The following is a 25,126-nucleotide window of genomic DNA, read 5'->3' on the forward strand; positions in this document are numbered from 1 at the left end:
AACACACAACCCTCCCCTGTATCCCTACCCCTAAAAACACACAACCCTCCCCTGTGCCCCTACCCCTAAAAACACACAACCCTCCCCTGTGCCCCTACCCCTAAAAACACACAACCCTCCCCTGTGCCCCTACCCCTAAAAACACACAACCCTCCCCTGTGCCCCTACCCCTAAAAACACACAACCCTCCCCTGTGCCCCTACCCCTAAAAACACACAACCCTCCCTGTGCCCCTACCCCAAAACACACAACCCCCTGGGCCCCTACCCCTAAAGACACACAACCCTCCCTGTGCCCCTACCCCTAAAAACACACAACCCTCCCTTGTGCCCCTACCCCAAAACACACAACCCCCTGTGCCCCTACCCCTAAAAACACACAACCCTCCCCTGTGCCCCTACCCCTAAAAACACACAACCCTCCCCAAAGCAAAAAAATAAGTTTGATCACCCTCCCCTATTTTGGACCACCTCTCACCCAGTACATTTCAACCTGTCCCTAAAGAACATGGTGACACCACAAAAACAGAATTCCATGTTCTCCACGTACAATACATTTTGATAACATAAACACAGAGTTCTGTACATTGTGACAACATAAACACATAGTTCTGTACATTTTGATAACATAAACACAGAGTTCTGTACATTGTGACAACATAAACACAGAGTTCTGTACATTGTGACAACATAAACACAGAGTTCTGTACATTGTGACAACATAAACACAGAGTTCTGTACATTGTGACAACATAAACACAGAGTTCTGTACATTGTGACAACATAAACACAGAGTTCTGTACATTGTGACAACATAAACACAGAGTTCTGTACATTGTGACCACATAAACACAGAGTTCTGTACATTGTGATAACATAAACACAGAGTTCTGTACATTGTGACAACATAAACACAGAGTTCTGTACATTGTGACAACATAAACACAGAGTTCTGTACATTGTGACAACATAAACACAGAGTTCTGTACATTGTGACAACATAAACACAGAGTGCTGTACATTGTGACAACATAAACACAGAGTGCTGTACATTGTGACAACATCAAAGACAACAGCCCCTACACTGTGAGAAGACAGATATATGCCAGTGTGCTGTAGCCCAGAGAGAGGGTGGGTTCTGTTCTGTAACCATCTCCAGAGCTGATGTTTACTGTTTATGTTCCTTTCTCTAAGTGCACAGAGAGCCCTGACCAGTCAGCTTACTGCCTGACCACTGGCCTCCTATCTCATCATTTACATATAGTGGTTTCTAAAATAACTACATTACATTAGAACCATCTATGTCAATTGAAATACACATAAATTAGTTCCTGCATAAAATATACTGATTCAAATAAAGTGTTACCAAAGGAATGTGTGAAACATGATTTATATACTGATTATTACATAATGATGACAACACAGGTTGTAATAAGAGTCATCATCAACTCTAAAACAAGAGCAGCTCAGGTTTCATCTAAACTGTTGCCTCTCCAAGTTTGTCTATATCAGTAGCGTTGTTGTGACCTTGACAAGCTACTGCCCACTACAGTAGCGTTGTTGTGACCTTGACAAGCTACTGCCCACTACAGTAGCGTTGTTGTGACCTTGACAAGCTACTGCCCACTACAGTAGCGTTGTTGTGACCTTGACAAGCTACTGCCCACTACAGTAGCGTTGTTGTGACCTTGACAAGCTACTGCCCACTACAGTAGCGTTGTTGTGACCTTGACAAGCTACTTCCCACTACAGTAGCGTTGTTGTGACCTTGACAAGCTACTTCCCACTACAGTAGCGTTGTTGTGACCTTGACAAGCTACTTCCCACTACAGTAGCGTTGTTGTGACCTTGACAAGCTACTTCCCACTACAGTAGCATTGTTGTGACCTTGACAAGCTTACTGCCCACTACAGTAGCATTGTTGTGACCTTGACAAGCTACTGCCCACTACAGTAGCGTTGTTGTGACCTTGACAAGCTACTGCCCACTACAGTAGCGTTGTTGTGACCTTGACAAGCTACTGCCCACTACAGTAGCGTTGTTGTGACCTTGACAAACTACTGCCCACTACAGTAGCGAGGTAGAGAAACTGCACAGAGAGAGACAGGATTTTATGTGTATGTGGACACCCCTTCAAATTAGTTGATTGGGCTATTTCAGCCACACCCATTGTTGACAGGTGTATAAAAACCTGGAGACAACCGGTACCCCCTGTATATAGCCTCCACATTGACTCTATACCGGTACCCCCTGTATATAGCCTCCACATTGACTCTATACCGGTACCCCCTGTATATAGCCTCCACATTGACTCTATACCGGTACCCCCTGTATATAGCCTCCACATTGACTCTGTACCGGTACCCCCTGTATATAGCCTCCACATTGACTCTGTACCGGTACCCCCTGTATATAGCCTCCACATTGACTCTGTACCGGTACCCCCTGTATATAGCCTCCACATTGACTCTGTACCGGTACCCCCTGTATATAGCCTCCACATTGACTCTGTACCGGTACCCCCTGTATATAGCCTCCACATTGACTCTGTACCGGTACCCCCTGTATATAGCCTCTCTATTGTTATTTTACTGCTGCTCTTTAATTATTTGTTACTTTCATTTTTTTTAATTTTTTTTTTTAAATGTACTTGTCTATTTTAGTCTTAACACATATTTTTTCTTACAACTGCATTGTTGGTTAAGGGCTTGTAAGTAAGCATTTCACTGTCAGGTCTACAGCCTTTGTATTCCACGCATTTGACAAATAAAATGTGATTTGGTCATTCATGCTGAAAGGTTAAGCCTAGTGTAGCAATCTGCCAACCTCCTTAAAGGCAGGCCGGCATAAATACTCTTTATCTGGAAAAAAGTATATGCAAACACACTTCTGCCCAGCTTAAAAACATTATGAAGTTGGAAGTCCCACCCAGTTGCCAAAATGAAATAAAAAATGGACGTCCTTAATGGCACTGTCCATGCTAATGAGTCAGGGTAGCCTAGTGGTTAGAGCTTTGGACTAGTAACTGAAAGGTTGCAAATTCAAATCCCCAAGCTGACAAGGTACAAATCTGTCGTTCTGCCCCTGAACAGGCAGTTAACCCACTGTTCCTAGGCCGTCATTGAAAATAAGAATTTGTTCTTAACTGACTTGCCTAGTAAAATAAAGGTAAAGTTTAAAAAAAATTGGCCACTATAGCTCTCTATCATTCTATATGGTCTATTGTTTGTCTTTTAAACCATAATTTCCTCTCTTTGGTTTCAGCATTTTAAACACCTTGAGCAAATAATGTAGTCACAGCATTCTATATTTTCGTGAAGCTTGCATTCAATGGCCCCTCCCTGTGCACGTATGAACCTTCCATTTCCTCCTGTCCCAAGGGGATTTATGCCTGATTTAAGATGAAATCAACAACCCTGATACTTTATTTGGCACTTAATAGGCATTTACTGCAGTATTTTGATTTATTTATTTAACCTCTCGAAATGAGAGAACGTGTTTTTTTATTAAGTTCAACATGAGCTCTTTATGACAGAATGTTATACTTTTCGAACGGCAAGAGGTGGAACAACCCAACCAAGTTGTATTCTCCAGCAATCAATGTGTAAACTATATCATTAATAAAAATAACTCTGAACAGCAGGAAATATTGCAACTTGCACCTTTACATTTTATAACCTTTATAAACGTATATGATTAAATAACACGTTTCTTCATTTACACAAATGGCAATGAATCCAATCCATTAAATAAAATAATTGATAAAGAAAATACGTCTAGAAATGGTTAGTATTTTATTGGGATTCCTGGGGTCCAAAACAGGACAATTCTATGCTGCAAATATCACATTCTGTAGAATAAAAACAAATCATTCTAAACGAATAAAATACACTTGTTAAAAAATAAGTTAGAGAAAGAGGAATTGACATACTTTCTCCGTTGCCTCGTCTTGTGGCTGCTGAGTTGTAAAAGTTTGGTGCTGCAATGCTGTTGTGCTTTCTTGGTTGTAGGATCTGCAATGTCTGCACGCTCACCGCGCCCCCCAACAATTTTATAGAGCGCACACCGGAATGCGAAAGCATTCGCACGCAAATGGCACCCAGATTGGTGAGTATCGACGGTAACAAGCAAATGGCACCCAGATTGGTGAATATCGACAAGTTAAACCAGAAACATAATTTATAAACTATATTGAGCATTCCAAGTACATTTTATATGGAAGGGTGGGACGGCAGTTTGGCATGTAAATGACAGTATGTAGAGATGTCTTGTTTTGCCAGTCTTGGGTTAGAGTCAAACAGTTGCAACACACACATATATGATTGTCTTCTAGAATGACATTCACGGGTAAAACAGAATCTGGAATATGATGTATTTAGTGGGTCCTAAATGTATCAGCTCTGGAATTAACTTTGGAATGTAAAATGTGTATGTTAGTTTGTGAGAACTCACTAATTCCCCAGCATTCATTCTGTTTGCATCAGCACATCCAATTAATTGATTTCAATAGTTTGACAATTAGTCAGTCTGGTTAGGACAAGCCTCCTTCCCAGGCTTCGTTCATGGTGAGGTGAAAACACAAGTATGGTTAGGACTAACAAAATGCTTTCAGTTATAAAATTGACGGACACTGACATTACCAAAGTTAATTATTTATTATACATAAATACAGACATCATTCATGCCTCTAAATTACAAAAAAAACGACATTAAAAAACAAAGCAGGTACAGTTGAAGTCGGAAGTTTACATACACCTTAGCCAAATACATTTAAAAACTCAGTTTTTCACAATTACTGACATTTAATCCAGTAAAAACCCCATTTTAGGTCAGTTAAGATCACCACTTTATTTTAAGAATGTGAAACGTCAGAATAATAGCAGAGGGAATTATGTATTTCAGATTTTCTTTCTTTCATCACATTCCCACTGGGCCAGAAGTTTACATTCACTGAATTAGTATTTGGTAGCATTGCCTTTAAATTGTTTAACTTGGGTCAAACGTTTCTGGTAGCCTTCCACAAGCTTCCCACAATCAGTTGGGTGAATTTTGTCCCATTCGTTAGGCAAGGGTAATTTCAGTGTAGGAAATGATGAAACAGCGTTACTGCCACCAGTAAGTACACATAGTGATATATATCCCCTGGCACGGTCCGCGCAGCCGGACAACTTTCTCATGGCTTCTGGAGGGAAATGCTGTAGGAATGCTCAACCGGTGTCACTCATTCAGCAGACAGAAACTTTCAACCGGTTCTCGCCATTAAGCAGCGAGTCGGAGTCAGAAGCCAAGCCTTCCCTGGCCTCTACTCCTCCCAGTACGGGGTCAGACGCCGAAGCCTCCCACCATTAGCTCTGACATATTTGAAAACCCTAGTCATTGGTGACTCCATTACCCGCAGTATTAGACTTAAAACTAATCATCCAGCGATCATACAGTACATTGTTTACCAGGGGGCAGGGCTACCGACGTTAAGGCTAATCTGAAGATGGTGCTAAAGCTAAAACTGGCGAGTGTAGAGAGTATAGAGATATTGTTATCCACATCAGCAACAACGATGTTAGGACGAAACAGTCAGAGGTCACCAAGCGCAACATAGCTTCAGCGTGTAAATTAGCTAGAAAGATGTGTCGGCATCGAGTAATTGTCTCTGGCCCCCTCCCAGTTAGGGGGAGTGATGAGCTCTACAGCAGTCTCACAAATCAATTGCTGGTTGAAAACTGTTTTCTGCCCCTCCCAAAAGATAAAAATTGTAGATAATTGTCCCCCTTTCTGGGACTCACCCACAAACAGGACCGAGCCTGGCCTGTTGAGGAGTGACGGACTCCATCCTAGCTGGAGGGGTGCTCTCATCTTATCTACCAACATAGACAGGGCTTTAACTCCTCTAGCTCCACAATGAAATAGGGTGCAGGCCAGGCAGCAGGCTGTTAGCCAGCCTGTCAGCTTACTGGAGTCTGCCACTAGCAGTCAGTGTAGTCAGCTCAGCTATCCCCTTAGCTATTCCTCATAATCCTGGACTATCGGACCACCGTTGTATTACTTTTGCAATCGCAACAAAAAAGCTGCTCAGACCCCAACCAAGGAGCATCAAAAGTCGTGCTATAAATTCTCAGATAACCCAAAGATTCATTGATGCCCTTCCAGACTCCCTCTGTCTACCCAAGGACGTCAGAGGACAAAAATCAGTTAACCACCTAGCTGAGGAACTCAATTTAACCTTGCCCAATACCCTAGAGGCAGTTGCACCCCTAAAAACATTTGTCATAAGAAACTAGCTCCCTGGTACACAGAAAATACCCGAGCTCTGAAGCAAGCTTCCAGAAAATTGGAACGGAAATGGCGCCACACCAAACTGGAAGTCGTCCGACTAGCTTGGAAAGACAGTACCGTGCAGTACCGAAGAGCCCTTACTGCGGCTCGATCATCCTATTTTTTCCAACTTAATTGAGGAAAATAAGAACAATCCGAAATGTATTTTTGATACTGTCGCAAAGCTAACTAAAAAGCAGAGGATGGCTTTTACTTCAGCAGTGATACATTCAAGAACTTCTTTGAGGAAAAGAACATTATCATTAGAAAGCAAATTACGGACTCCTCTTTAAATCTGCATATTCCTCCAAAGCTCAGTTGTCCTGAGCTTTTGTTGCAAACCGTAGTCTGGCTTTTTTATGGTGGTTTTGGAGCAGTGGCTTCTTCCTTGCTGAGCGGCCTTTCAGGTTATATTGGACACGTTTTACTGTGGATATAGATATTTTGAACCCGTTTCCTCCAGCATCAGTGTCCTTTGCTGTTGTTCTGGGATTGATTACACTTCTCGCACCAAAGTACGTTAATCTCTAGGAGACAGAATGAGTCTCCTTCCTGAGCGGTATGACGGCTGCGTGGTCCCATGGTGTTTATACTTGCATACTATTGTTTGTACATATGAACGTGGTACCTTTAGGCGTTTGGAAGTTGCTCCCAAGGATGAATTGTGGAGGTCTACAAATTTTATTTTATTTGTACAATTTTCCCATGATGTCAAGCGGAGGCGGAGTTTGAAGGTAGGCCTTGAAATACATCCACAGGTGCACCTCCAATTGACTCAAACGATGTCAATTAGCCTATCAGAAGCTCCTAAAGCCATCGCCATTTTCTGGAATTTTCCAAGCTTTTTAAAGGCAGTTAACTTAGTGTATGTAAACTTCTGACACAGTGAATTATAAGTGAAATAATATGTCTGTAAACAATTGTTGGAAAAATTACTTGTGTCATGTACAAAGTAGATGTCCTAACCGACTTGCCAAAACTATAGTTTGTTAACAAGAATTTTGTGGAGTGGTTGAAAAACGAGTTTTTTTGACTCCAACTTACATTTAAGTAAACTTCCCACTTCAACTGTATGTACAATCTTTAAAAAAAAACCTTACCACAGTTTGCATTAAAAAACAAAAGTCCATCTAAAAAGTCAATGGATGCTTTTGGTTTGACATACAAATGAGTAACTGTCGAGTTGGAAACCCATCTATGCATGACCCCCAGACAGATGGATCGACAGGCTCTTCCTGCACGATTCTGTACAGAAAAGTTTAGATTGACAAACTCACCCCCCCAGGTGTCTTTCAGAACTGTTTGTTTTACTACAGCTCGCCACTAAGGAATGTGACCATGCACTGAAGGACATACAACTGGACAGGTGTAAGCTACATTCCCAGATGGTGAGTGGGCATCATATCCAGCACCTCCCTATTCCTGTACTGGTAGATCAGGCTAAAGCAGGAGAGGAAGCCACTTTACACTACTTGGACCGTTAGTCTTCTTCCTCAGCGTAGACCAGCTGGATGTTGACCTTGTCTCTCAGTGCACTGTTCTCTCTGTACACGTACAGATGACCGTTTGGGACGGGCCCGGCGCTGCCTCCCCCCTCTTTGTCTCCCTCCCTCTCTCCTTCCCCCTCTCTCTCATCCTGTTGGGCCATCAGGTCATTGAAGGAGGCCACACATAGGTCGTGCTCCTGCAGGGAGGCGGGGTAGAAGAGCGCGGACCTCTCGATCCTCACCGAGCGCCTGACGGGCGTGAAGAATCTCAGCTCCTGTCCGTCCAACACGCGGGCCACCGCCGACTCCCTCTTCTGGCTCCTGAAACCACTGTGGGTGGGAGAGATCAGAGAGAACCGGTTACAGTATGAACAGTACATACACATGGCGATGGCTTACAAGCCCAGAGCACACGTTAAATACAGTACACACACAGTGATGGGTTTGAATCCCAGAACACGGGTTAAATAACAGTACACGCGGTGATGGGTTTGAATCCCAGAACACAGGTTAAATAACAGTACACGCAGTGATGGGTTTTAATCCCAGAACATGGGTTAAATAACAGTACACACGGTGATGGGTTTGAATCCCAGAACAAGGGTTAAATAACAGTACACGCGGTGATGGGTTTGAATCCCAGAACACGGGTTAAATAACAGTACACATGGTGATGGGACTGAAATGGCAGCTCTTGTCAATAGTTGTGCACTATATAGGGTAGGACTGCCCCCAATTAGTCGACAGGTCAATTGTTTGGTCGTAACGCTGTTGGTCGACCAAGATGTTTTTTGTTTAGTCCAGCAGTAACAAATATCTCTCTATACATTTGCACCCATCTCAGTGAACTAATCCATTGTGGAGGCCTAGACTAAAATGTGGTCAGAGGCTCCATATGGGAGGGTGGGACAATGCAGAGGGCTCTGTATATCTCCGTAATTGACATGATTGGTTGACGGCTAGGTGGGGACGGTACATCCTGTAGAAAACACACTCACTTCCTTGACGACAGCCCTGACTTCTGAGGCCGTATCACTGTAAATGCTGCATGGCCAAAGCAGATGTCAGATTGACCATGCGCCCAGATGCACAATGCACTTGCCTCTCCTGCCAATATGTGCACATTCATTGTTTTATAACTTCATTGTGTGAATTGTTTGTGTTGATTGTTAGCGTCTATCAATTCCCCATTACACACATCCCCAGTTAATTCCTATAATATATCTAAATCTACAATGTTTGTTACTTTGGTTATGGTCATTTCTGTTAATGCAATCGATATTATTATTCCAGTCTTCCAGCTATCATTGTCAGAGTGCACAACCTATGCTACACTTGTCATTAACACATTTAGGCTTATTTCCATTTACCAGTTTTGTCAATTTAGTCAGTGTCCTTTGAGGGGCCTCCTGTCAATGTTGAGTAGAAGTGGGCCTATAGACTACCTGGCCAGCAGGCAAACGTGGGCATATAAAATGTGCCCATTTGAGGATCTGATATTTCTTATTGGCTTAACGCACCACCACTAATGACCTGTGGAGATCGACGTAATGTCTTCACCACCACTAATGACCTGTGGAGATCGACGTAATGTCTTCACCACCACTAATGACCTGTGGAGATCGACGTAATGTCTTCACCACCACTAATGACCTGTGGAGATCGACGTAATGTCTTCACCACCACTAATGACCTGTGGAGATCGACGTAATGTCTTCACCACCACTAATGACCTGTGGAGATCGACGTAATGTCTTCACCACCACTAATGACCTGTGGAGATCGACGTAATGTTTTCACCACCTCAAACAGCAGGCAAACAAAGTCTGTTTTTACATCCATTGAGAATGACAATAGTTCCTCAATATATTTCAAGCTCTCTCCCTTTCAATAACCACTCAGCTTGAAAGGGAAAAATGTAATGCTCTGAAACGTCATAAAATAGGCCGACTTATTTACTTGTTATCAGTGCAGGACATGAACTGAAATAGGTTCCGGTATGGATTTTGGGTGCCGGTACTGTTTATATTTAGGTGCAGTTTATATTTAGTGTAATATTTTATAAAAAGAGGAAGTCAAGCAGTAGAACATTTCACGTGCCGTTTCACAGCTCTGGTGAGCTCCTGCCAAAGTCGGGCTGTCACGACCTCCGCCGAAGTCGGTCCCTCTTCCTTGTTCGGGAGGCGTTTGATGTCACCGGCTTTCTAGCCACCGCCGATCCACTTTTCATGTCTGTGCCTATTCACACCTGGCTTCACTCACCAATTACTTTATTATTTAACCCTCTGTTCCCCATGTTGTGTTCGTGAGTGATTGTTTATTTGTGATACGGGGCTTTCATGTTTGCCTTGTATATTTGTATTTTATGAGTAAAATACTTTGATTACTCATCATCTGCTGTCCTGCGCCGGACTCTAACACCAGCTACACACATAGGACCCCTTACACGAGCACATATAGCCAACAGCTGTGTCTGTCCCGAGTTCACTGGTGCAAGAAACTGAGGGTCCAGAATATGTTATGCAACGTTTCATGTTCACGAGCCAAGCTTCAAGACAGACCCAAGAAAGCCAGCAGGAGGAGAATAGTTGTCGGGTTACGTTCTAATTGTTCTTTGTCTTATTAAAACACATAGGGTGTGTCTGTACGGAAAATACGCGTTTAAAATGTAGACTATTCGATTTGGTCGAAAGAACAGACTACTTTCGGCCAACCAAGATGTTTGCTAGTCGGGGACAGCCCTAATATAGGGAATAGGGTGCCAATCGGAACATAGACAAGGTGATTGGGGCGACAGGAAGCCTAGTGGTTAGGCGTTGGGCCAGTATCCGAAAGGTTGCTAGATCAAATCCCTGAGCAGAGGTAAAAAGCTGTAATTCTGCCCCTAAACAAGGCAGTCACCCCACTGTTCCTAGGCTGTCATTGTAAATAAGAATTTGTTCTTAACTGACTTGCCTAATTCAATAAAGGTTCAATAAAAATGGATGGGAATACGGGACATGCCCGAACCGGACAACCTGTTGCCAATGGCAGTGTTAGTGTCTGGGTACAAGGATGTGGTAAAAATGAAGCCCTATTCAGTGTGGTAGCCCTTTACACTTGGATCCATATAAGAGTTGAAACATTTGGACACTGATGAGCACAGTAACATATACATGATCACAGCGCAGTATTGGTTTTGACTAACATCAGTTCTGAATTGAAGTCAGAAGTTTACATACACTTAGGTTGGAGGCATTAAAACTACTTTTTTGAACCACTGCACACATTTCTTGTTAACAAACTGTCGTTTTTGCAAGTCGGTTACGACATCTACTTTGTGCATGACACAAGTAATTTTTCCAACAATTGTTTAGACAGATTATTTCACTGGATCACAATTCCAGTAAGTCAGAAGTTTACATACACTAAGTTGACTGTGCCTTTAAACAGCTTGGAAAATTCCAGAAAATGACATCATGGCTTTCAAGGCCTACCTTCAAACTCAGTGCCCTTTTGCTTGACATCATGGGAACATACAAATAAATCAGCCAAGACCTCAGGAAAAAAAAGTCTGATTCATTCTTGGGAGAAATTTCCAAACGCCTGAAGGTACCACGTTCATCTGTACAAACACCATGGGACCACGCAGCCGTCATACCGCTCAGGAAGGAGACGTACTTTCAATCCCAGAACAACAGCAAAGGATCTTGTCAAGTCGCTGCAGGAAACAGGTACAAAAGTATCTATTTCCACAGCAAAACAAGTCCTATATTGACATAACCTGAAAGGCCGCTCAGCAATGAAAAAGCCACTGCTCCAGAACCACCATAAAAAAAGCCAGATTATGGTTTGCAACTGCACATGGGGACAAAGCTCGTACTTTTTGGAGAAATGTCCTATTGTTATTTCATCAGACCAGAGAACTGTTTGGCCATAATGACCAACGTTATATTTGGAGGAAAAAGGGGGAGGCTTGCAAGCATCATGTTGTGGGGGTGCTTTGCTGCAGGAGGTACTACACAAAATAGATGGCATCACGAGGAGAGAAAATGATGTGGATATATTGAAGCAACAACTCAAGACATCAGTCAGGAAGTTAAACCTTGGTCGCAAATGGGTCTTCCAAATGGACAATGACCCCAAGCATACTTCCAAAGTTGTGGCAAAATAGCTTAAGGACAACAAAGTGTAGGTATTGGAGTGGCCATCACAAAGCCCTGACCTCAATCCCATAGAAAATGTGTGGGCAGAACTGAAAAGGCGTGTGCGAGCAAGGAGGCCTAGAAACCTGACTCAGTTACAAAAGCACAGTAAGGAGGTATGTGACAAATTCACCCAACTTATTGTGGGAAGCTTGTGGAAGGCAACCTGAAACGTTTGACCCAAGTTAAACAATTTAAATGGCAATGCTACCAAATACTAATTGAGTGTATGTAAACTTCTGACTCACTGGGAATGTGATGAAAGACATAAAATCTGAAATAAATAGTTTTCCTTTACTATCATTCTGAAAATAAAAGTGGAGATTCTATCTGACCTAAGACGGGGCATTTTAACTAGGATTAAATGTCAGGAATCGTGAAACTGAATTAATGTGTTTGGCTAAGGTGTATGCAAACTTCCGACTAACTGTGTACACACACACACCCTTTTTAGGACCGTCTTTCAAAGATAATCAAACATCCAAATAGCTTCACAGATCTTCATTGTAAAGGGTTTAAACATGGTTTATCATGCTTGTTCGATTAATGAACATGCACCTGTGGAACGGTCGTTAAGACACTAACAGCTTACAGACGGTAGGCAATTAAGGTCACAGTTATGAAAACTTAGAACAGTAAAGAGGCCGTTCTAGTGACTCTGAAAAACACCAAAATAACGATTCCCAGTGTCCCTGCTCATCTGTGTGAACGTGCCTTAGGCATGCTGTAAGGAGGAATGCACATGTTAACAGGGTAATAAATTGCAATGTCCGTACTGTGAGACACCTAAGACAGCGCTACAGGGAGACAGGACGGACAGCTGATCGTCCTCACAGTGGCTGACCACGTGTAACAACACCTGCACAGGATTGGTACATCCGAACATCACACCTGCGGGGCAGGTACACGATGGCACCAACAACTACCTGAGTTACACCAGGAACGCACAATCCCTCCATCAGTGCTCAGACTGTCTGCAATAGGCTGAGAGGCTGGACTGAGGGCTTGTAGGCCTGTTGTAAGACAGGTCCTCACCAGACATCACCGGCAATAAAGTCGCCTATGGGCACAAACCCACCGTCGCTGGACCAGACAGGACTGGCAAAAAGTGCTCTTCACTGACGAGTCGCGGTTTTGTCTCACCAGGGGTGATGGTTGGATTCACGTTTACCGTCAAAGGAATTAGCATTACACCGAGGCCTGTACTCTGGAGTGGGATCGATTTGGAGGTGGAGGGTCCGTCGTGGTCTGGGGCGGCGCCATCGGACTGAGCTTGTTGTCATTACCTGCAATCTCAACGCTGTGCATTACAGGGAAGACATCCTCCTCTCTCATGTGGTACCCTTCCTGCAGGCTCATCCTGACATGACCCTCCAGCATGACAATGCCACCAGCCATACTGCTCGTTCTGTGAGTGATTTCCTGCAAGACAGGAATGTCAGTGTTCTGCCATAGCCAGCAAAGACCTCTGGGACCTGTTGGATTGGAGGGTGAGGGCTAGGGCCATTCCCCCCAGAAATGTCCAGAAACTTGCAGGTGCCTTGGTGGAAGAGTGGGTTAACATCTCACAACAAGAACTGGAAAATGTGGTGCAGTCCATGAGGAGGAGATGCACTGCAGTACTTAATGCAGCTTGGTGGCCACACCAGATACTGAATGTTACTTCTGATTTTGTTCAGGGACACATTATTCTATTTGTCACATGTCTGTGGAACTTGTTCAGTTTATGTCTCAGTTGTTGAATCTTGTTATGTTCATACAAATATTTACACATGTCAAGTTTCCTGAAAATAAACGCAGTTGACAGTGAGAGGACATTTCTTCATTTGCTGAGTTTATATAGAAATATAGGCCTAAGTTAGTTACTGTTTGAAGACTTAACAGGATGCGTTCTTAGGCCTACAGCTCGAAGGGGTGGTTATACAAGGCTGCTATACAAAGCCTACTAATGATAACAACATTACTTATTAATAAGAAAGAGAACAAGAAAAAGGAGGGTATAGGAGCTAGAGCTGTGTACATGTGACAAACAGGTGCAGTTAGATTACAATCGTATTTTTCTGCCTGTTTGGAACAGTGTAAACACTAAAATTATAACAAATACCAGGCTGTTTTAGTGGGGGGAAAAAATGGTCAAGCTCAACCATGATTAAAAACAGCCAAATCTGTGAAAATATCTTTATCCGACATTTTGCCGTTGCAAAACACTCAAACAGGCAACAGAAGCAAGATTGTCTTATTTTTGTAGATATACAGTACCAATCGAAAGTTGGGACACAATCCTACTCATTCAAGAATAATAGTGAAGACATCCAAACTATGAAATGACACATATGGAATCATGTAGTAACCAAAGAAGTGTTAAACAAATCAGAATATATTATATGTATATTTGAGATTCTTCAAAGTAGCCACCCGTTGCCATGACAGCTTTGCACACTCTTGGCATTCCCTCAACCAGCGTCACCTGGAATGCTTTCCCAACAGTCTTGAAGGAGTTCCCACATATGCTGAACATTTGTTTGCTGCTTTTCCTTCCCTCTGTGGTTCAACTCATCCCAAATCATCTTAATTGGGTTGATGTTGGGTGATTTGTGGGGCCAGGTCATCTGATGCAGCACCCCATCATTCTTGGTCAAATAGCCCTTACACAGCCTGAAGGTGTGTTTTGGGTCATTGTCCTGCTGAAAAACAAATGATCGTCCCACTAATCGCAAACCAGGTGGGATGGCGTATCGCTGCAGAATGCTGTGGTAACCATGCTGGTTAAGTGTGCCTTGAATTTTAAATAAATCCCTGGCAGTGTCACCAGCAAAGCGCCATCACACCACCTCCTCCATGCTTAAAGGTGGGAACACACATGAGGAGAGATCATCCGTTCACCGACTCTGCGTCTCACAAAGACATGGCAGTTAGAACCAAAAATCTCAAATTTGCGGACAGATTTCCACCGGTCTAATGTCCATTGCTCATGTTTCTTGGCCCATGCAAATCTTTTCTTATTTCTGTCCTTTAGTAGTGGTTTCTCTTTGCAGCAATTTGACCACAAAGACCTGATTCACACAGTCTCCTCTGAACAGTTGATGTTGAGATGTGTCTGTTACTTGAAGCATTTATTTGGGCTGCAATCTGAGGTGCATTTAATTGCTGATTTCTGAGGCTGGTAACTCTAATGAACTTATCCTCTGCAGCAGAGGTAACTCTGGGTCTTCCTTTCCTGTGGCGGTCCTCATGAGAACCAGTTTCATCATAGCGTTTGATGGTTTTTGCAACAGCACTCTAAGTTTTAAACGTTTTTGAAATGTTCCAGATTAAAAGACATGGAGGTCAGTCAAAGTAATGATTGACTGTTGTTTCTCTTTGCCTATTTGAGCTGTTCTTGCTATAATTTGGACTTGGTCTTTTACCAAATAGGGCCATCTTCTGTATACCACCCCTACCCTGTCACAACACAACTGATTGGCTTGAATGCATTAAGAAGGAAAGAAATTCCACAAATTAACAAGGCACACCTGTTCATGTGCAAAGCTGTCAAAGGCAAAGTGTGGCTACTTTGAAGAATCTCAAATATATTTTGATTTGTTTAACACTTTTTTGGTTACTACATGATTCCACGTGTTATTTCATGGTTTTGATGTCTTATTATTCTACAATGTAAAAATATGTAAAAAATTCAAACTTCTGTAATGAGTAGATGTGTCCTAACTTTTGACTGGTATTGTATATGGGTAATTTGTAAAAGCCAGGCACATTTAACAGTTAGGTTATTTATTATAGACCTAATTAAGTTGGGGTTTGCCCACTCCACAATTTTCTTAGACATTAAGGCTAAGTCATATGTGCACAGGACTAGTAGTGGGGCGGCAGGGTAGCCTAGTGGTTAGAGCGTTGGACTAGTGACCGGAAGGTTGCAAGTTCAAATCCCTGAGCTAACAAGGTACAAATCTGTCGTTCTGCCCCTGAACAGGCAGTTAACCCACTGTTCCTCAGCCGTCATTGAAAATAAGAATTTGTTCTTAACCGACTTGCCTAGTTAAATAAAGGTAAAATAAAAACTTTTTTTTTTAAGTATTACAGGAGAATGTTGGTCATGCAATTATTACTCCAGAATGTCTGTTATTCCAGAGGACAATACGGACGGGATTCTTTTTTCCGAAACCGCACCCTGTATTTATAATTATTTTCTCCAAGACAATTGACAGTTATGACAGAAGCCTGGATTTGATCTTTCTAGGCATGAAGAAATTTCAACAAGTCCAGACAATAACAGGGCTTCTAAACCATACCAAAATCAGCTTTGTTATAGTGTCACCATTATATTTCAATTGTGGAAGTGTGATCATAATCATTAGGATATTTTTGCGCTCTGCAGTAAAAAGTTGTCCCATAGCCTTCAGATGTGAGCTAAACGTACACTTTGCGTGCGTTTTAAGGCTATGGATGAGAAAGTGAATACATCATTTCCAAACATTTAGGTCAGTTGTATGCTGCTTCGCAATCTATTAACAGCAAGGGTTACAGAATAGGCTATGGGTAACAGTTCGTTCAATTTATCAAATCAGTTATAGTTTTCTTGCTCAAACCGTGAGCAACACCTGTCAAACTCAGACATTTCTCTCAAAACACAAGGATGTCGAGAGAACCTTTAGAGTTCACCAAAAAAATGGAGGTTATTTTGGCTGGCATTGTTACTCTCCTGCCCTGTACAAATTACTGACATGGCAGATTCGGACGGGACTAAAATGACAGATGTGGTGTTTGTGCACATAATTAAAATCCCCAGACCATCCCCAGAAAAACGAATCCAGTCCGAATAGGTATTTAAAAGCTAAGGCAGTTTCCTCCTCCACATTGTTCTCAATCCCAATATGCTGGTTAATTCTGCTATTATGCACATAGTAACGACACACTGAATATTATGTTTCTGAACCGTGGACCGCGACCAATACAAAGTGGGAGAAAGCGTATTATAAAATAATATTAGATTTGAGTGTTGCACCATTATTTATACATAACCAAAGACAATTTCAGAATCACGTCGTAAGAGTGACTGTGCCACCCCCGTGGCCTCCAATGGATTAGTCCAGACAGGCGCGACTCAGACAGGTGTCTTGTGCACAATGGAGAAAGAAAATAAAAATAGCGACTGCTCGACTAAAGAAATCTTGGTCGACCAAGAGCCTATCGACCAAACAATCAAACCAGTTGACTAAATGGGGTCAGCCCCCTTGGAGAAACCAGTTAGACCTATCACTCACATCGGTAATCATGAAGTGCTTTGAGAGGCTGGTTATGGCAAACAACTCCATGCCTTACCTACTCCGATATGTATACTTACCCCCACAGATCCATTGATGGCATAATCTGAATTTCACTCCACACTGCCCTCACACAACTAGATAAGAGGAATACCCACGGTGCATTCGGAAAGTATTCAGACCCCTTCCTTTTTCCGCATTTTGTTACTTTACAGCCTTATTCTATGAAATATACGTTCCTCAATCGACACACAATACCCCACAATGACAAAGCAAAAAAAAGTTGCCATTTTTTCATAATTTAATAAAAAAAACTATTTAAATACCGTATAAAACACCTTATTTACATAAGTATTCAGAACCCTTGATATGAAACTCAAAACTGAGCTCAGGTTCATCCTGTGTCTATTGATCACCCTTGAGATGTTTCCACAACTTGGAGTCCACCTGTAGTAAATTCAATTGATTGGACATGATTTGGAAAGGCACACAGCTGTCTATATAAGGTCCCACAGTCGACAGTGCATGTCAGAAAAAAAACAAGCCATGAGGTCGAAGGAATTGTCCGTAGAGCACCGAGACAGGATTGTGTCGAGGCAGGATTGTGTCGAGGCACAAATCTGGGGATGGGAACGAAAAAAAATATGTTCTGCAGCATTGAAGGTCCCCAAGAACACAGTGGCCTTGATCATTCTTAAATGGAAGAAGTTTGGAACCACTAAGACTAGAGCTGGCTTTCCGGCCAAACTGAGCAATTGGGGAAGAAGGGCCTTGGTCAGTGAGGTGACCAAGAACCCGATGGTCACTCTGACAGAGCTCCAGAGTTCCTCTGTGGAGATGGGAGAACCTTCCAGAAGGACAACCATCTCTTCAGCAATCCACCAATCAGGCCTTTATGGTAAAGTGGCCAGACAGAAGCCACTCCTCAGTAAAAGGCACGACAGCCCGCTTGGAGTTTGCCAAAAGGCAGCTAAAGGACTCTCCGACCATGATGAAACCAAGATTGAACTCTTTGGCCGGAATGCCAAGCGTCATGTCTGGAGGAAACCTGGCACATCCCTACGGTGAAGCATGGTGGTGGCTGCAGCATCATGCTGTGGGGCTCTTTTTCAGCGGCAAGGACTTGGAGACTATTCAGACTTGAGGGAAAGATGAACAGAGGAAAGTACAGAGAGATCCTTGATGAAAACCTGCTTCAGGACAAGTCTTTGAATGTCCTTGAGTGGCCCAGCCAGAGCCCGGACTTGAAAATGATTAAACATCTCTGGAGATTCCTGAAAATAGCTGTGCAGTGATGCTCCCCATCCAACCTGACAGAGCTTGAGCGAATCTGCAGAGAAGAAGGGGTCTGAATACCTTCTGAATGCACTGTAGGTCAATTTCTACTTTTTGTAAGGTTTTAACGCAGGCAAGGACCTGCCAGACTAGAGATACAAGTCTCTGCTTAAGGTAAAATGACTGTATATATAAACAAGTAATGGGGCTGCCTTTTTGTTTTTCAAATATCAGGTTGTAGCTTTAAAATGGTTGATGGTAACCCGGATCAGAGAAAGATCAAAACAGGAGGAAGAGGCCATAGGCAGTCAGGTCTGAGGTCATACGAGTACCCTGGAGTGGCGGTGATCTTGTACTTGACCACAGACGAGCCTCCTCGGTCACCACGGATCAGGGCTTTGACGGCTGTGGGTGTGGCCATGGGGTCTGGTGTAGAGTGAAGCTCCATAAAGTCATCCTGCTGCGCCGATGTTACGGGAGACTGACCTGGAAGGAGTAGCAATAAGAAGAAGAATGTTATAGTCACCTACTGAGATGTGTGCACACAAGTCCCCTTTCAAATATATCCACCCACCTCTTCAGGATATCACAATGTCCTGGTGTCGTAAACTCATTCATGACACCACCACCGAAACTATATTCTATTTGATGGATTCTGACTTCTTAACTGGAAATATGAAATATACTGGAGAGGAGAAAGACCAGTCGGGTTTCAGTTTTAATACATTTTTTAAAATTTAACCTTTAACTAGGCAAGTCAGTTAAGAACAAATTCTTATTTTCAATGACGGCCTAGGAACAGTGGGTTAACTGTCTTGTTCAGGGGCAGAACGACAGATTTTTACCTTGTCAGCTCGGGGATTCGATCTAGCAACCTTCCGGTTACTGGCCCAACACCCAACCACTAGGCTACCTGCCACCCCAATCAGTACTCCAATTAGTTGTTGGGTTGTAATTTGAAATACTTGCTACACCAGAAGTGAATGGTTATCTGTAGGAGGAATGTATAAGATGGAGTCAATTAAGGTTGGATATGAGCCAGGGCTTGGAATGTTACTGGGTAAGGGAAAGGCAATAACATGGTTGCGGTCACTGATAAGGGTGGAGAGCTGTAGATTAGTGAGGAATGTGGGCTGAGCTCAGGTCACAGTAAGAGAAGGAAGTTTATTACCCACATCACTTTACAGCTTTATTGCTAGACAGGAAGATGTTTAGTGGGAAGGAGACTTCATCTAAATTAGGGGTATATATTAGAGGTCGACCGATTATGATTTTTCAACGCAGATACAGATTCCGATTATTGGAGGACACAAAAAAGCCGATACCGATTAATTGGCCAATTTAAAAAAAAAAAAAAATTGTATTTGTAATAATGACAATTACAACAATACTGAATGAACACCAATTTTAACTTAATATAATACATTATAAAATTAATTTAGCCTCAAATAAATAATGAAACATGTTCCATTTGGTTTAAATAATGCAAAAACAAAGTGTTGGAGAAGAAAGTAAAAGTGCAATATGTGCCATGTCAGAAAGCTGACGTTTAAGTTCCTTGCTCAGACCATGAGAACATATGAAAGCAGATGGTTCCTTTTAACATGCGTCTTCAATATTCCCAGGTAAGAAGTTTTAGGTTGTAGTTATTATAGGAACTATAGGTCTATTTCTCTCTATACCATTTGTATTTCATATACCTTTGACTATTGGATGTTCTTATAGGCACTTTAGTATTGCCAGTGTAACAGTATAAGCTTCCGTACCTCTCCTCGTTCCACCCTGGGCTCGAACCAGGAACACGACAACAACCACCCTCGCAGCAGCGTTTCATGCAGAGCAAGAGGAACAACCACTCCAAGTCTCAGAGTGAGTGACGTTTGAAACGCTATTAGCGCGCACACCGCTAACTAGCTAGCCATTTCACATCATATTGTTACACCAACCTAATCTCGGGAGTTGATAGGCTTGAAGAAATAAAGAGCAGAGCTGCTGGCAAAACGCACGAAAGTGCTGTTTGAACGAATGCTTATGAGCCTGCTGGTGCCTACCATCGCTCAGTCAGACTGCTCTATCAAATCAGACTTAATTATAACATAATAACCCACAGAAATACGTGCCTTTGGACATTAATATGGTCGAATCCGGAAACTATCATCTCGAAAACAAAACGTTTATCATTTCAGTGAAATACGGAACCGTTCTGTATTTTATCTAACAGGTGGCATCAATAAGTCTAAATATTCCTGTTACATTGCACAACCTTCAATGTATGTCATAATTACGTAAAATTCTGGCAAATTAGTTTGCAATGAGCCAGGCTGCCCAAACGGTTGCATATACCCTGACTCTGCGTGCAATGAACGCAAGAGAAGTGACACAATTTCACCTGGTTAATATTGCCTGCTAACCTGGATTTCTTTTAGCTAAATATGCAGGTTTAAAAATATATACTTCTGTGTATTGATTTTAAGAAAGGCATTGGTGTTTATGGTTAGGTACACGTTGGAGCAACGACAGTCCTTTTTCACGAATGAGCACTGCATCGATTATATGCAACGCAGAACACGCTAGATAAACTAGTAATATCATCAACCATGTGTAGTTATAACTAGTAATTATGATTGATTAAGTTCAATGCTAGCTAGCAACTTACCTTGGCTTCTTACTGCATTCGCGTAACAGGCTCCTCATGAGGTAACAGGCTCCTCGTTAGAGCGTTGGACTAGTTAACCGTAAGGTTGCAAGATTGGAACCCCTGAGCTGACAAGGTAAAAATCAGTCGTTCTGCCCCTGAACAAGACAGTTAACCCACCGTTCCTAGGCCGTCATTGAAAATAAGAATGTGTTCTTAACTGACTTGCCTCGTTTTTTTAAAACATCTATTTAAATCGGCGTCCAAAATGACCAATTTCCGATTGTTATGAAAACTTGAAATCGGCCCCAATTAATCGGCCATTCCGATTTAATCGGTCAGCCTTTAGTATATATACACACACACTTGTGCTGGTGGGAACATGCCTTGCTCTGACCAGCTGTCTGACCCGTTGGGTGAATAAACTTGGTTTGAGCTTTAATAATCATCTGTGAGTTTTTACACGGTTCATTTAGAACCTAACATATTATACGCTTGGAAAGTGGAGAAATCATAGAACGTCAAAATTTAAAAATCGCTGGACACACCTTGCAGTTTGGCAAGACACTGTCGCACTTGCTAGCAAAGACATTTGTTGTGGCTAAATCACAGGAAATTGTGAAAGTATTTATTTCACCTGCGTTCTGGTAGAATGCATTCAGTTGTGCAACTGACAACTGTTTGTAACCCCTTTCCCTTTCTAGTCAGAACCTGTCCCAACTGACACAGGTTAAGACATTTAAGATGGAACATTGGTACACTGTGGGAGGTATGAAGGGCTGCACACTGTTTTTATGCTCCAAATTCACTGCTTTATTGACAACGTTTAGATTCTAAACGGATATAAATCTTTATGACCATATGTACCTCTATCATTGATAAACGACCCTGGGCCAATTGTGCGCCACCCTATGGGACTCCCAATCGGGGCCGGTTGTGAAACAGCCTGGAATCGATTCAGGGTGTCTGTAGTGACACCTCTTACACTGAGATGCAATGCCTTAGACTGCTGTGCCACTTGGGAGCCCAAAACTATGTGCAAAATGTGAATTGGTTTCCATACCCACCAACGGTTGTGACAAGAGGGAACACAGCTTCAACTGGAAGTGACTTTTTCATAGCAGGTTAGGATAATTAATGTGGCAGGTTAGGTGACTAAGGTTAATAATAGGAAAAGGATTAGGGTTAGCTAAAACATTCTCCTAACCTGCTACGAAATGTCACTTCTGGTCGTAGCTGTAATCCCTCGAGTCACAACCGTTGGTTGGGGCAGGTACCCTAGCGGCTAGGAACGTTGGGCCACTAATTGGGACAGAGAGGAGTCTTCAGAACAGGCAAGCTACCTTATCCAGTTGTTGCCCTAGTGCAAACATCCTAGCCGGATAGGTTTCCACTAGTTACAACAGCCATAAAATTGTAAATTGGTTATATCGGGGGAAGAAAATCTGGAAAACAAAAATGTCATTTTTGTTCATCATTTAAGGTTAGGCATAAGGTTAGCAGTGTGGTTAAGGTTAGGTTTAACATCAGATTTTAAGAAGATACATTTTTAGAAATAGGCAGAGTTAATGACTTTGTGGCTGTGGTAACCAGTGATGACCAGACAACGTAGTAGCTAGCTAGCTAGCGAGCGAGATGGAGTTTTTATTATTTTTTGAGTGCATTTCACAAGTGGCTAGTTTGCATCATCTACTGTCACAAAAATGTTGCCTTCAAACTTTGGTTTAGAATCGCGACAATTTCAAGTTCTCATAACAATCGGTAATAGGCCTTTTTGGACGGCGATTACATTGCAATCCACAAGGAAACTGCGTGGCAGGCTGACCACCTGTTACGCGAGTGCAGGGTAAAAAGGACCTTGTGGCGACAAGGAGCCAAGGTAAGTTGCTAGCTAGCTTTAAACTTATCTTATAAAAAAACATCAATATTCACATTATCACTAGTAAACTACACATGGTTAATGATATTACTAGGTTAACTAGCTAGTCCTGCATTGCATATAATCAATGCGGTGCCTGTTCATTTTATCATCAAATCACAGCCTACTTCAACTTCGCCAAAGGGGTAAAAAATGTACCTGACAAACATCAACGCCTTTCATAAAATCAATACACAGAAGTATATATTTTTTTAAACCTGCATATTTAGTTAAAATAAATTCATGTTAGCAGGAAATATTAACTAGAGAAATTGGGTCACTTCTCTTGCGTTCAGTGCAAGCAGAGTTAGGGAATATGCAACAGTTTGGGTCGCCTGGCTCGTTGCGAACTGTGTGACCGTTAATTCATTTCCCAGAATTGTACATAATTATGACATAACATTGAAGGTTGTGCAATGTAACAGCAATATTTAGACTTAGGGTTGCCACCCGTTCGATAAAATGAAGAATAAACGTTTTGTTTTCGAAATTATAGTTTCCAGATTTTACCATTATTAATGACCTAAGGCTCGTATTTCTGTGTTTATTATATTATAATTAAGTCTACGATTTGATATTTGATAGAGCAGTCGGACTGAGCGGTGGTAGACAGCAGCATGCTCATAAACATTCATTCAAACAACACTTTACTGCGTTTGCAAGCAGCTCTTAGCAATGCTTGAGGCAAAGTGCTGTTTATGACTTCAAGCCTATCAACTCCAGAGATTAGGCTGGCAATACTATAGTGCCTATAAGAACATCCAATAGTCAAAAGGTATATGAAATACAAATTGTAGAGAGAAATAGTCGACGCGTCATAATTCCTATAACTACAAACTAAAACTACTTAACTGGGAATATTGAACCACCAGCTTTCATATGTTATGAGCAAGAAACTTAAACGTTAGCTTGTTTTACATGGCACATATTGCACTTTTACTTTCTTCTCCAACTGTTTTTGCATTATTTAAACCAAATTGAGCATGTTTCATTTATTTATGTATTACATTAAGTTAAAATAAGTGTGTATTGGTGTAATTGTAATTACAAATAAATATATATATATATATACATACACACAGTGGGGCAAAAAAGTATTTAGTCAGCCACCAATTGTGCAAGTTCTCCCACTTAAAAAGATGAGGCCTGTAATTTTCATCATAGGTACACTTCAACTATGACCGACAAAATTATATTTTTCCCCCCCAGAAAATCACATTGTAGGATTTTTTATGAATTTATTTGCAAATTATGGTGGAAAATAAGTATTTGGTCAATAACAAAAGTTTCTCAATACTGTTATATACCCTTTGTTGGCAATGACAGAGGTCAAACGTTTTCTGTAAGTCTTCACAAGGTTTTCACACACTGTTGCTGGTATTTTGGCCCATTCCTCCATGCAGATCTCCTCTAGAGCAGTGATGTTTTGGGGCTGTTGCTGGGCAACACGGACTTTCAACTCCCCCCAAAGATTTTCTATGGGGTTGAGATCTGGAGACTGGCTAGGCCTCTCCAGGACCTTGAAATGCTTCTTACGAAGCCACTCCTTTGTTGCCCGGGCGGTGTGTTTGGGATCATTGTCATGCTGAAAGACCCAGCCACTTTTCATCTTCAATGCCCTTGTTGATGGAAGGAGGTTTTCATTCAAAATCTCACGATACATGGCCCCATTCATTCTTTCCTTTACACGGATCAGTCGTCCTGGTCCCTTTGCAGAAAAACAGCCCCAAAGCATGATGTTTCCACCCCCATGCTTCACAGTAGGTTCTTTGGATGCAACTCAGCATTCTTTGTCCTCCAAACACAATGAGTTGAGTTTTTACCAAAACTTTATATTTTGGTTTCATCTGACCATATGACATTCTCCCAATCTTCTTCTGGATCATCCAATTGCTCTCTAGCAAACTTCAGACGGGCCTGGACATGTACTGGCTTAAGCAGGGGGACACGTCTGGCACTGCAGGATTTGAGTCCCTGGCGGCATAGTGTGTTACTGATGGTAGGCTTCGTTACTTTGGTCCCAGCTCTCTGCAGGTCATTCACTAGGCCCCCCCGTGTGGT

General features: G+C 42.2%; 1 protein-coding gene across 3 annotated transcripts in view; it reads right to left on the reverse strand.

Moving 5' to 3' along the window:
• ckap2l (cytoskeleton associated protein 2-like) overlaps window positions 1–25,126 on the reverse strand; it is a 90,512-nt gene that overhangs the window by 46,049 nt on the left and 19,337 nt on the right. For 2 of the 3 annotated variants that reach the window (XM_065026845.1, XM_065026844.1), the window contains 2 exons: window positions 18,845–18,998; window positions 3,931–8,125 (listed from right to left, as the gene is read on the reverse strand). In XM_065026845.1, coding sequence (XP_064882917.1) covers window positions 7,789–8,125; window positions 18,845–18,998 — 491 coding nt within the window. In that variant the 3' untranslated portion in view covers window positions 3,931–7,788. Of the gene's footprint in view, window positions 1–3,930; window positions 8,126–13,265; window positions 13,402–18,844; window positions 18,999–25,126 lie in introns of those variants that run through there. The other variant, XM_065026846.1, reaches the window with a different exon arrangement.

Source organism: Oncorhynchus nerka, linkage group LG13, assembly GCF_034236695.1.
Source record: "Oncorhynchus nerka isolate Pitt River linkage group LG13, Oner_Uvic_2.0, whole genome shotgun sequence".
Classification (NCBI taxonomy): domain Eukaryota; kingdom Metazoa; phylum Chordata; class Actinopteri; order Salmoniformes; family Salmonidae; genus Oncorhynchus; species Oncorhynchus nerka.